The 13,914-nt window shown below is 42.8% G+C and overlaps 1 protein-coding gene across 8 annotated transcripts in view; it reads right to left on the bottom strand.

Annotated features, from left to right (window-relative positions):
- Positions 1–13,914, bottom strand: part of FAT3 (FAT atypical cadherin 3) — a 711,071-nt gene that overhangs the window by 71,391 nt on the left and 625,766 nt on the right. For all 8 annotated transcript variants that reach the window (XM_077298543.1, XM_077298546.1, XM_077298544.1 and 5 more), the window contains 4 exons: positions 12,882–13,019; positions 8,751–8,894; positions 4,701–4,898; positions 1,726–2,524 (listed from right to left, as the gene is read on the bottom strand). In XM_077298543.1, coding sequence (XP_077154658.1) covers positions 1,726–2,524; positions 4,701–4,898; positions 8,751–8,894; positions 12,882–13,019 — 1,279 coding nt within the window. The remainder of the gene's footprint in view (positions 1–1,725; positions 2,525–4,700; positions 4,899–8,750; positions 8,895–12,881; positions 13,020–13,914) is intronic.

The following is a 13,914-nucleotide window of genomic DNA, read 5'->3' on the forward strand; positions in this document are numbered from 1 at the left end:
AAATAGGTCCATGTTAATTTCAAATAAAATAAAAAAAAAAGAAATTAAACTACCATACCTCCCTCCCCCACACCATTTCTCCGTCCTGCTGCCAGCATTGCCCCGTGGGTCTCCTTACTTCCTCTTCCGCTGGGTGATGTCACATGACCAATGCAGTCAATCAGCAGCCACTGCTTGGAAAGAAGTCTATTGATTGGCTGCAGTGGTCAAATCATATTTCACACCGGAAGAGAAGTGAACAGGCTGGTAGGACACAGAGGGGCAGCAGTGCTGAGCAATTACAGGGGTCCAATAGGTGAGTATCTGGTTTCTGCTTCTTTGTTCTTATAACCAAGATTAGCCTTCGTTCAAGGTGAAAAAATATATATAGGACAATCCCTTTAAAGTGTTAAGACGTCTTAAGTTGCCTTAAATGAACTGACCAGTCTTGTGATAAATGTCTGCAATAACTTTATGTGACTGCAGAATTTAGACTCTTAAAAGTGCACAAACAACACACTGTCAGGAGTCTCCGGTGTTAAGGCCGGTAGCGGGCGCTCATGTGACTGCAAGTATATGATTTGCATAGATCCAGCTACATTCCGACTAGACTTGCCCAGCCTCATTCAATACACTTGTATTGAGCAAGACTGTGTACGTCTATTCGGCATGTGACCGCATGTATACGATGCATACTTCCGGCCACATTCCAACTAAACATGTCCTAACTCATTCAATATACTTGTACTGAACGAGGCTGTGTTCGTCTAGTCGGAATGTGACCAATGTATATGATTTGCATACTTCTGGCCACATTCCAACGAGACATGTCCAGCCTTGTGCAGTACACTTGTATTGAGTAAGGCTGCGTATGTCTGGTTGACATGTGACCGCATGTCTATGATTTGAATACTTCTGGCTACATTCCAACTAGATATGTCCTGAGTACGTCTAGTCGATGCCTCATCACTGAAGAATCGTGAATGCATGAGGTGCGCGCACTGTAAGGATTCAGAAATCGGCAGTCACACAGTCTCAAGGCATGAGATAGCAAACTTATGGCAGATGTCAAAGCGTCACATAATGTCTCAATTCACCCAGAACTGTGTACAGGGCCAGTCTTATGTAGAACGATGCTCTGTTCGGTACACAGAGTACAAATAACCACGCCATAGAGTTGCCAATTAAAAGCGATATACAGTTCATTCTAGCACCCAAACAACAGTACCGTTATCCAACTCTACATTGGCAAATTATCACTTACATAATTGCCTATTTAACAAGAGGCCATAATTAAAATTCCAACAGGGAGTAAATTATGGACCTGTTACAATCTATCACCTGCGACCCCCAGCAACAATGGGCAGTTTATTAAAAGCAGTGCCCAAAAAAGAGAGGTTTGTGTTACACAATTAATCAAAAAGTAGATCTAAATATGTCCCTACTACCAACATTGCCGGAGAAGTCTTTGGTCATGTCCTCAACACAGCAATAAAGTGCTGGACCTGACCTTACAGGTGCGCTATACACAGACGTGACCTGCCTTACTTTTCCTCTTGGCTCGACATATCTTTTAGATCAGTGGCTCAAGAAAACTTTCACAAAAACCAAAAACCCAATTTTTGCGATACTCTGTCAGGAGATAATCATTCTATTTATGCCTTTAAGCAGCCAACTAGTGGTTATGATATGAACTGATTAAATAAAAAATTCCCTACCAGTATAAACCAGGGCGCCATTACTCACCATTGCATATACAGCGCACGTTCCTATAAAAGCGGGGGCATACGAAACTGATTCTGGCTGTGCTGTAGGTCATTAGCGAGTGGGAATCTATCGACAACGTCTGTTCACAATGTTGCTCCTGACAATCCAATCCCGAGCAATTCTTTTCCAGGATTGTTGATATCCGAATCACATTTTCCAAATGTCTCCTTGCATTTGAGAGCTTCTGAATCAAATACGCCGGCTTGTAGAAACCTCCGCTTTGCATTTGTACGGCGAACAGCATGTCCAGCTGGTTTGTGCCTGCCACCGGCTGGATGCTGATTATATACAGGCTGTCCTCTTTCTGTGTGAGAACCGCGTTCCGGACGGTACGTCGAAAGCCGTGCAAATGAAGCCCCACAAAATCCTCGGGAGAGATGTTCTCGAAACGTATGGTGACGGCATTGTACAACATATCCTGGATCAACTGCTCAACGTGGACCGTCACATCGACCGATACCTGGTAGCGGCCATCACTAACCGATATGTTCAAGTTGTATTTTCCCCCGTCAAGACCTCCAAGGGCGATAACCTTGCCGTCGTGATTGTTCACTTTGAACAAGCTCTTCTGCTCAGATTTGAGGGCGTAGGAGAGGACGTCGTAGACATCCTGATCGGTGGCGTGAATCTTGCCTATGACTCCTCCCGGGAAGTCATCTTCCATGGTGACGATGTATATCTCCAGTGGGGTGGCAGAAGGTTTGTGGATACTCTCTTCGATAACTCTTACATGTACATAGGTTTGAGAGGTCATCGGTGGTTTACCTGAGTCTTTCACCTGTTCGGAGAAAAGAAAAATTAAGTCAATTTTTTGAAAAACAAAAGGACCAAAGGGTGGGGTTGTCAAGAAAACTTAATTATGTCTTATAAGTTTTTGGCAATCTCTTTTGCTGAATCTACTTCTTCACTATCATGGATTTAAGCCTTTCTTCCTCATTTAAATTCATATCCAAATCCTGTCCCTCTTGCCCACTAAAAACATTGATAAATTGGTGACATCATGGTTGGGAAAATCATGTAGGGGCCATTTTGCTAGAAGCTACGATCATAAGTCTTCTAATAGGTGGGGTCTGATGTAATATGACATTTGACATAGAGACTGAAGTCATAGATATCTTTAATCCTCTGCAGGGTCCTCTCTCCTGTAGAGTGTCAGCTCTTATGTGCAGGATCCTCTCTCCTGTAGAGTGTCAGCTCTTATGTACAGGGACCTCTCTTCTGTACAGTGTCAGCTCTTATGTGCAGGGTCCTCTCTCCTGTAGAGTGTCAGCTCTTATGTGCAGGGTCCTCTCTCCTGTAGAGTGTCAGCTCTTATGTACAGGGACCTATCTTCTGTACAGTGTCAGCTCTTATGTGCAGGGTCCTCTCTCCTGTAGTGTCAGCTCTTATGTGCAGGGTCCTCTCTCCTGTAGAGTGTCAGCTCTTATGTGCAGGGTCCTCTCTCCTGTAGAGTGTCAGCTCTTATGTGCAGGGTCCTCTCTCCTGTAGAGTGTCAGCTCTTATGTGCAGGGTCCTCTCTCCTGTAGAGTGTCAGCTCTTATGTGCAGGGTCCTCTCTCCTGTAGAGTGTCAGCTCTTATGTGCAGGAACCTCTCTCCTGTAGTGTCAGCTCTTATGTGTAGGGTCCTCTCTCCTGTAGAGTGACAGCTCTTATGTGCAGGGTCCTCTCCCCTGTAGAGTGTCAGCTCGTATGTGCAGGGTCCTCTCTCCTGTAGAGTGTCAGCTCTTATGTGCAGGGTCCTCTCTTCTGTAGAGTGTCAGCTCTTATGTGTAAGGTCCTCTCTCCTGTAGAGTGTCAGCTCTTATGTGCAGGGTCCTCTCTCCTGTAGAGTGTCAGCTCTTATGTGCAGGGTCCTCTATTCTGTAGAGTGTCAGCTCTTATGTGTAAGGTCCTCTCTCCTGTAGAGTGTCAGCTCTTATGTGCAGGGTCCTCTCTTCTGTAGAGTGTCAGCTCTTATGTGCCGGGTCTTCTCTCCTGTAGAGTGTCAGCTCTTATGTGCAGGGTCCTCTCTCCTGTAGAGTGTCAGCTCTTATGTGCAGGGTCCTCTCTCCTGTAGAGTGTCAGCTCTTATGTGCAGAGTCCTCTCTCCTGTAGAGTGTCAGCTCTTATGTGTAAGGTCCTCTCTCCTGTAGAGTGTCAGCTCTTATGTGCAGGGTCCTCTCTCCTGTAGAGTGTCAGCTCTTATGTGCAGGGTCTTCTCTCCTGTAGAGTGTCAGCTCTTATGTGCAGGGTCCTCTCTCCTGTAGAGTGTCAGCTCTTATGTGCAGGATCCTCTCTCCTGTAGAGTGTAAGCTCTTATGTGCAGGGTCCTCTCTTCTGTAGAGTGTCAGCTCTTATGTGCAGGGTCCTCTCTCCTGTAGAGTGTCAGCTCTTATGTGCAGGGTCCTCTCTTCTGTAGAGTGTCAGCTCTTATGTGCCGGGTCTTCTCTCCTGTAGAGTGTCAGCTCTTATGTGCCGGGTCTTCTCTCCTGTAGAGTGTCAGCTCTTATGTGCAGGGTCCTCTCTCCTGTAGAGTGTCAGCTCTTATGTGCCGGGTCTTCTCTCCTGTAGAGTGTCAGCTCTTATGTGCCGGGTCTTCTCTCCTGTAGAGTGTCAGCTCTTATGTGCAGGGTCCTCTCTCCTGTAAAGTGTCAGCTCTTATGTGCAGGGACCTCTCTCCTGTACAGTGTCAGCTCTTATGTGCAGGGTCCTCTCTCCTGTATAGTGTCAGCTCTTATGTGCAGGATCCTCTCTCCTGTAGAGTGTCAGCTCTTATGTGCAGGGTCCTCTCTTCTGTAGAGTGTCAGCTCTTATGTGCAGGATCCTCTCTCCTGTAGAGTGTCAGCTCTTATAGTCAGGGTCCTCTCTCCTTCAAGCTTTTACATGCAATGACCTCTCGCTTATAAAATATAAACTCTTAAGGACAGTGTCTTCTCTGTATCTCGTCTACCTCAACAAGTTAGACCTTGAAATACCTGTATGTTCAGGAGATGCTCATTCGCGATCGTGTGTTGAAAAACAACAGCAGAACGTAAAACCCCCGACTGATCCAGAACGAACCGGCCGCCTTCATTTCCACTTATTATGGTGAATGTAAATGGTGGTCCATTATGGTACGAGTCTTTGTCGGTGACTACAAGCTGGAGGATACTAGTCCCGGTAGGCTTGTTCTCCTAAAAGATAAAGCAATGAGTTGTGTAGCATAAAATAAAGGAACTTGTTTTCTAGTCAAATCCCAAAAACTTTTACGTTAGGTTACACCAAGAGTAGATCTGTCACCAAAATGTCCAATAATATATTTATATTATTCTACTAGTTAACATGGAGATTTAAATGATTTTCTAAGTTGGCATGGTTAATATACTAATTCAGGAAGGCATCCGGCGTGTCTTGGTCTGCACAAACTACATGACCTAGATAAAGGCTTCGGCATCTCATCAATTCTTTAGCTTTTGATGCAGAAGAAGAATTTCCAGTATTTCAGTACTGAGCTTCACAAACCTTTTATGAAACCCCCTTTAAGGAAGCTTTTTGCCATTACATGTCCAGTGACATATCCTGATCTACAAAGATGGGTTTGATCATATACTGTATGTTGATAAATGAAATTTACAATATAATATGGTACTACACCACCTCCGTGTTATGTCAAAACGGCTTAATTGGATGTCATACCCTCGAAAATAAAAGCTTGGTTTCTGGGGGAGAATACTTCTATTGAGTTTATTACATTTTAGAGATCTGGAGGTACAATAATGCAGCAATGCACCCCTACAAAGCCCTGTTATGTGGAGTTAAGCAGAAATGATTTGCAGGACCTTGGTCCAGCAGCCTCATCCGTAGTCTACCGAAGTAGAGCCTCCTAAACCTTTTCCTATCTACTTAATTGTATGACATACCCTCAGTAGTAAAAGCTTTGTTTCTGTGGGAGAATACCTTTATTGGGTTTATGAAATATTAGATATCCAGAGGTACATTAATGCTGCCACGCACTCCTACAAAGCCCTGTTATGTGTAGTCGAGCAAAAATCATTTGCAGGACTTAAGTCCAGCAGCTACATCGGTAGTCCACCAATGTAGAGCTCCGAAAACCTTTTGCAATCTCCTTAATTGGATGTCATACCCTTGGAAGTAAAAGCTTTGTTTCTGGGGGAGAATACCTCTATTGGGTTTATGAAATTTTAGAGATCCAGAGGTACATTAATGCTGCCATGCACGCCTACAAAGCCCTGTTATGTGGAGTCGAGCAAAAATGATTTGCAGGACCGTAGTCCACCAAAGTAGAGCTCTGCAAACCTTCTCCTATCTCCTTAATTGGATTTCATACCCTCAGAAGTAAAAGCTTTGTTTCTGGGGGAAAATGCTTTTATTGGGTTTACGAAATTTTAGAGATCCGGAGGTACAGTAATGCCGCCATGCACCCCTACAAAGCCCTGTTATGTGGAGTCTAGCAAAAATGATTTGCAGGACCTTGGTCCAGCAGCCACATACTGTAGGTAGTCCACTGGAGTAGAGCCCTGCAAACCTTCTCCTATCCACCACACTACTTCTGATTGGTAGGCATACTAAGACTATAGTAGGCTCAGTATTAGGGCATAACACATGTACAACAACATGCCTAATAAGAAGAAGCACCAGAGATGCTGGCGGATCGGTTTTACTCTAGTATGATGGTCACAGGATAACGACGTGGCTGCTTTGTCAAGGTCCTACACATTGTTTTGCCCGACTCTATTAATATGGATATACCTTAATAATGAACCCACATCTCCTCCATATTTTGCATTGTATTGGCCTAGTTCGGTCTTGGCGGTTGATTTTAGTGCCAAAACGCCTTGTCCGACCATCGATTATGCTGAATATTCTCTTCTTAGCTCAAATAAACATATCAGTGAGTTCCTCTTGTTCATATCTCCAGATTTATATTTAAAAGTCCATTAATCAATATCCGAGGCCTGGCAGCGTGACGTATAAGCCGGGCTCATTCATTACAGTCCAGTAATGAAGCTCTCGGCTAGGGACTCACAGAAGTGATTCATAAGGCACAAGTCACATTTAATCCTCGGTCAAGAGATTAGTGGATACCTCGGCTTGTTTACAAGACTAACCCGCCCGTGACCTGCGTTACCTATTAAACATCTTCTTCTTAGCTTCACATATATTGGGCAAAGTGGATCATTCTCAGCAGACGGTTAGAAAAGTGATTGTGTTACCGATAATGCATAAAGGGAAGGCATTCATCTATTTATTTCACCCAGAATAGAAAGGCAGGAGTTTTCGAGAACTTGGTTTGTCATGGAGGCGTCTTACTTTAGTGCATGCCTCTTGTTTTCAAGTGTTTTAATTAGAATTAATTAGACTTTCTGGGATTAGAAGAAAAAAAATGTGTTTTTATTTCCACAGACACAGCTCCCCTCTAATCTTCAGGCTCTAGGTGGTATTGCAACTTAAAAGCAATGGACAATTTTGACATGGAGGAAATGATTTTTACATATGTTTGTGCAATTTTATTAACTTGTAATAGCTACTAAGTTTTAGTCAGCAATCTTCATTCTTTTTCAGATCCTCTGATATGCAGTTTTCAAGTTTTGTATTTTTCCATTGTGGAAGCGGTTTTCCCAGTAATATAGGCTGGATGTGGGCTCTGTGTGTATCCAGGTTTCCTGTTGCTTCAGTAACACATCTATCAGCACAGCTTCTATCCTGAACTTATTTTCTCTCCATGTTTCCCTTCTTTTCATTTTTCAAAGCCTGTTTTCTCTGCCCTCTCTGAAACTGTAGACTTTCTCTCTTGTAGAGATCTCTGTATAGTCCCCTTTCCCCCCCTGCTGTTATCTCTAAAACTGAAGGAAGGCAGGGATGAGCAAAGCCATCCACAACTGCACTCATAACGAGAAAAGACTTACAGACTTTCTCCCAGTAATATAGGTTACATGTGAGCTTTGTGTGTATCCAGGTTGCTGTTGTCTTTAGTAACACATATATCAGCACAGCTTCTATCCTGCGCTTATTTTCTTAATGTGCTTTCCTCAGGCCTGTTTTATCTCCCCTCTTTGAGACTGTAGATGCTTTCTCTATTGAACACATAGTAGGGATCTATGTATAACCCCTGTTATCTCCAATATTGATGTAAGGGAGGAATGAGTAGAGCTGTCCAGACCTGCCCTCAGCACAAGAAAAGACTTACAGACTTTATCCCCGTAATAAAGGCTAGATGCGAGCTTTGTGTGTATCCAGGTTGCTGTTGTCTTTAGTAACACATATATCAGCACAGCTTCTATCCTGCACTTGTTTTTTCTTAATGTGTTTTCCTCCTTTCCTAAAGCTTTTTTTCTCTGCCCTCTCTGAAACTGTAGATGCTTTCTCTCTTGTTCACACAGTGAAGATCTGCGTGCAATTCTCTTTCCTTCCCTGCTGTTATCTCTAACACTGAAGAAAGGGAGGAATGAGCAGAGAGTGTTGAGAATTGCACAAACGAAAACTTTTCAGACAGTCGCTTGCCTTAGGAGTTAGGAAAGCAAGTGAACAACAAAACGATTGTCGCAAAGGAATAACCTTTAAAGGGGTATTCCGGACGCTAACACTTACTGGGTATGATGTATCAAGAATGGCGTAGCACAGGCTCGCACTGAGACAGTCTTGATGGAGTGGAAGAGGAGCCCAATTTATTAAAAGGCACAAGCCACTTAATGAATTTGGTGCCTTCATGGGCTGCACCAGATATCCTATTCCAACCAGGGCGTTTGGTGGAGCTGATACAAAGTGTCACAAAATTTTTGCGCCAAAAATCTTGAGTTTTTTTCAAAGCTTTTACTCCACATTTGTGGCATAAAACTTTCACGAATTGTCCCCATTACCTATACACAGGATAGATGAAAACTAGCAGATCAGCGTTGAACCCCAATTGATTTCTTAATTATCTGGTGGACAGTTTAATTGCAATACCAGGAGCAGCCTGAGAACAATGGTGGTGCTAGTGATAAGTAATATGATCATAATAAGCAAGTCAGATCACTGTAGCCTACCTGTATGACGGCGCTGTAGTTGGCCGGTGTAAACTGGGGGCTGTTATCATTCACATCTGAAATATCGATATTTACTGTCACGGTGGATGAGAGCGGTGGAAAACCACTATCTCTGGCTTGAATCAAAAGTGAATAACCAGATACCTTGAAAAAAAAGAAAAAAAAAGAAAAGTAATAACACATTTCTATTGGTAATGAAATGATGACAGCAGCGGGAGAAGAGTGAGCTGAACTTGCAGGAGACAGTGACCTGTCTATATGTGTGATTTTAAGGACATAACTAGGCACCTGGGCACTGATGTTTGAGGGGCCTCAAAGGGGTAGTAATGCTACATATGATAAAAAAAATAGACTTTTCGTAGGTCCTATGAACTTCACGCTATGCCTCGTCTATAGGAATATTTATAGTTGTAAGGTATTACATATTATATGTATATTATTGTGATTACAGCATTTCTATACAAAACTTGATAAAGCACAGTCCAAAAATGTATATAAGCGTAGCTCAGAATCACAGGACTATCAACTGCTTGGCTGGGAAATATAATCCTAGGCCATGGACCTCTTGGGAACATATGATGAATTGATCTGACGGTGTGAAGAGTCATCCTTCTCAGCTTCCAGGGGACTCGTCACTTCACACAAGGCTTCCTCTAGTGACTGCGTCGTAATTCTATTTGGTTCCCGGAGATATGTTACTAGAAATCATCACGGTTACTTGCAGCTGCATCTCCAAATGTTATTTATCTAGAACATTAGAGGGTGATATAGAATTTTTAGGACTTAAAGAGAACCCGTGAGGTTGATTTTACTACTGAATCTAGTGGTATGGCTGTATAGATCCTAGTTCAACAATAAAAATGACACTTGGCTTGTATTAATCCGATGTACCGGCACTGAGAAATCAAGCTTCGAAGCATCAAGTCAATTAATCAGGAAGTGCATTTGTGGGCGTGTCTATGTACTCTGTGTATGGACACGCCCCCAGACTAATTTGCACGTGAATTCAACGTTCGATTTCTCAGCGCCAGTACATCCGATTACTACAAGACAGGTCTCATTTTTATTGTTGTACTAGGACCAAGACTAGGAACCATACCACTAGTCTAAGTAGTAACATCGTCCTGACAGGTTGGATTTAATTGCTGTATGATTAAAGGATATTCCTCTTTCAGCATGTTATATTTTCTAATGTACTTTGTACAGTATATTCTACTATGCAAAAGCATAAGGCAAATCTGGAAAAAATGCAGGAAAGTAAGAATGATTTTAAAAAACAGAAGTGTTAATAGTTTAAAGGGAATCTGTCACCAGGTTTTCCCATTATAAACTCCAGCCATCACCTTTAATGCCTCCTTTAAAAACAGTCCAGCAACCTGCATATAAGTCTCCAAGCTCCTCTGCATATCCCCAAAAAATACCTTTTATTATACCCCCCATATGGTGCTGTCCGGTCCAATGACCATTGCTGGCCTTGCTCGGCACCTCCTCTATTCCCAAAATCGCCGTCCTTCTACCCTGCTTGATATGGATAAATCATCCACACAGCGCCCCCAACGCATGTGTCACTAATTTCTCGGGTCATTGGCGCTCTGTCTTCTCACTGGGCATGAGCATTACAGTTCTTTGCTCTGCCTACAGCATGGAAGCAGAAGCATGCCTGTGCATGAGCGAGATTGGGGACGCTGGGTGGATGACATAGGATGCGTCATCCACACAATGCAGGGCAGAAGGATGGTCGATGGCAAGGATAGTAGAGGCACCGAGCAAGACCAGGGGCGCCCATCATACAGGATCCCTTTAGTGAAGTCAGATGACCGTATAACCCGAACGAGGATCACAACGCAATGCTCGGACAGGCCGCCGACTCTCCCGACCTGGGCGTGATAACTGCATAGAAATACATGCAGTTGGGAGAGACGTCGGCCGTCCAAGCATTGAGTTGTGATCCTTGTCTTAGTTATACAGCCATCTAACACTTCCCTTAATTTTATCAATAAATAAAATAAACAATTTCATAAAATGAAAAGTGAATGAACAGAAGCGACATCTCCATCAAATCAATATTTATTGTGACCGCCCCTTGCCTTCATCAATTTTTCTAGGTACACTTGTCACTCGCTTACAGTTTTTGAAGGAACTTTGTAGGGAATTTGTTCTAAAAATCTTGGAGGACTAACCATAGATCTTAGTGCACATATAGCCAATGTCATTAAGAACTATTCTCAGCATAATGAAGTACAAGGAGTCCTGGAAATGATGATCCGGCCCCCACAGAGCCCGGATCTCACATCATCGAGTCTGTCTGGGAGCACAAGGAGAGACAGAAGGATCTGCACAAGCCTCATACACAGAAGATCTTGGGACAGTTCTCCAAGATGTTTGGTACAACCTCCTGCCGAGTTCCTTCAAAAACTGTTTACAAGTGACAAGTACCTAGAGGAATGATGAAGGCAAAGGATGGTCACCAAATATTGATCTGATTAGATTTTTCTTTTTGTCCATTCACTTTGCGTTTTACTAATTAATAAAAATAAACTAGTAACACTTCTATTTTTTAAAAGGGGTTGTTCACTACTAAGACAACCCCTTCTCATTCCACATGCTTGGCAACGATAAAGTAAAAAAGCCTATACTCACCTCCTGTGCCAGTGCTGTTCCAGCGGTGTCGGCACTCGCGGTCCCGGGGCGATTGTGATGACACGAGAGCCTGGCGCCCAATCAGCGATGGAGTCACTTTGTCGAACTGGACATGAAGAGGGAGTCAGAGATCGGCCCCTGCCCTGGTTTCCTCTTCATGTTCGATTTGTCCAACAGTGACACCAGGGCTGATTGGGTGCTGGGCACCACGTGTAATACAACTGCACAAGAGCACCGGGAACGCGAGCGCCAACACTGCTGGAACAGCGCCGGCATGGGAGGTTAGTATAGGCTTTTTTTTTTATTAGGGCAGAAGAAGGGGTTGTCCTAGTAGTGGACAACCCCGCTAATCATTATTACTTTGGGGCATTTTTTCCACACCTGCCTAAAATTTTTGCACAGCAGTGTACACCTCTGCTTGCTTTAGTGAATTGACTACTAATTTTTTTTACAATTGCGTTGATGGGTCAATCGGCCTCCTATGAATTTGGTCCGAGAGCATGTGCCTGTATTAGATTGGGAGAGAGAATGATGCAAGTGATGACAATCTCTGTACAACGCTGACATAAGTGTTGGCGCTATATACGGTATGTAACATAAATAAATGGATAATGTGATGAACACAACGGTGTACGCAGACTCTCCAACTGTCTCCCGAATCAACCCGGAAAATAGGAGTGGAGTGTTGCAAACCCACGTCCATATGATAACATTCTGGTTTTGAATGCTATGAGAGCAGGGATTAAATGTCTCGATTTTTTAAATTTGTGAGGCCATGTTCACACATGCAGTATTTGGTCAGTATTTTACATCAGTATTTGTAAGTCAAAACCAGGAGTGGAACAATCTGAGGAAAAGTGTAATAGAAACACGTCACCACTTCTGTATTTATCACCCACTCCTGGTTTTGGCTACAAATACTGAGGTAAAATACTGGCCAAATACAGAACGTGTGAACATGGCCTACTGGTAAGTATGTGATCCACTCATGGCTGTACTTTAATGAGCAGGACAGATGTTTACATGCTGATTTTCTCACAAATTTTCCACAGATTATACCGCTGACATGGGTAAAATTGGTGTTGTGATAATCCACAGCCTGTCCTGTAAGAGTGGAAAAATCCACTAGGCCTCATTTATCAAAAACTGTTGTAAAAGAAAACCGCCTGTGTTGCTCATAGCAACCAATCACAGCGCAGCTTTCATTTTACCAAAGCAGTTTAAGAAATGAAAGCTGAACTCTGATTGGTTGCTATAGACAACATGGTCATTATTTCTTTTTAGGCAGTGATAAATAAGGGGCCAATTATGTAAAGGTTTCAGACATAAAAATGTTTGGAAACCATAATGAATACCTTAAAATGGTAGAAGGGACCGGCTTTAATTACATTTTCCCTATAGCGGCAAAAGTAGTGTTCCATAGCTACCATTTATATGGCCGACCAGGGAATGAACAGACATCGCAGCAAAATAAACAATATGTCCCCGTACCCGCTCCCGGTCCAACTTGTCCTTGACTTTTATCAGTCCTATGAATGGATCCACCATGAACTGTTTATCTTGGTCACCGTTAACAATAGAGAAAGTTACGTATCCATTTGATGGGCTGTCCAGGTCTTCAGCAAAGACCTACGATTAAAAATGATACGGCAATTAGCAATAATGAAAATATTAAAATGGATTTACATAGGACTGCAGGTAAACCTCCTGCATAACCTGGAAAGAGCTTCATGTAAAGAAACATATGAAAACTTATCATAGACTTTGTGCCCGGTTCATCACTTGCAGGGTTTTTTTAAGTCACTTTTTTGTTGGGCGTCTGTTTTAGCCAAAAATGTGCAACTTTTTAGATGTTTTTTTATAACTCTCACTACTGTTCAAAAAAGCACATGCAGCTTAGCAAATAGGGGTCGAGGCCAAAACCGTGACACAGGTTTACGGTCATTTATGCCAGAAATTATTAGAGATTATACCAGTAACGTACACCAGCTCATACAGATATAGCAAGTGCTGACAATACCTCTAAATCATGTTACTGCCAATGTGCACTGTCATTGTGCAGCTGCGCAAAGTGTGCAGGGAGGCCGCTTGGTCACTTTATATTGGAGCTACACTGAGGGTTTATTGATAAATTACTATATCTGTACTAGAATGGATTATACCTTATGATGCAATACTTTCCATCTTCATAAAGAGCTGTGCACCCCTTAATTTGGCGCATAATACTCCAGAAGATTTCTTTTTTATACTGGGGTCATTAACGGGTTATTCCCATCTTCCTTTAATCGGTATATCGTCAGATATTGATTGTAATACAAGCAATTTACTTAATATTAAAATTTCAAACGTCCTTAAGATATTAACACTTTTCTCTTGTTTACAGCTTGTTGCCTTGGAGACCGACCACAGACAACAGAAAAAGAGCAGCGTTTACAAGCTCAGTTTTATTGAGCTTGTAAGCACTGTTTAGAAGCTGTCTAGGATTGCTGGAGTGCCACGTTTCCTCCTAGTCCCGGCCAGCTTC

The sequence above is a fragment of the Ranitomeya variabilis genome, chromosome 3, assembly GCF_051348905.1.
Source record: "Ranitomeya variabilis isolate aRanVar5 chromosome 3, aRanVar5.hap1, whole genome shotgun sequence".
In the NCBI taxonomy this organism is placed as follows: domain Eukaryota; kingdom Metazoa; phylum Chordata; class Amphibia; order Anura; family Dendrobatidae; genus Ranitomeya; species Ranitomeya variabilis.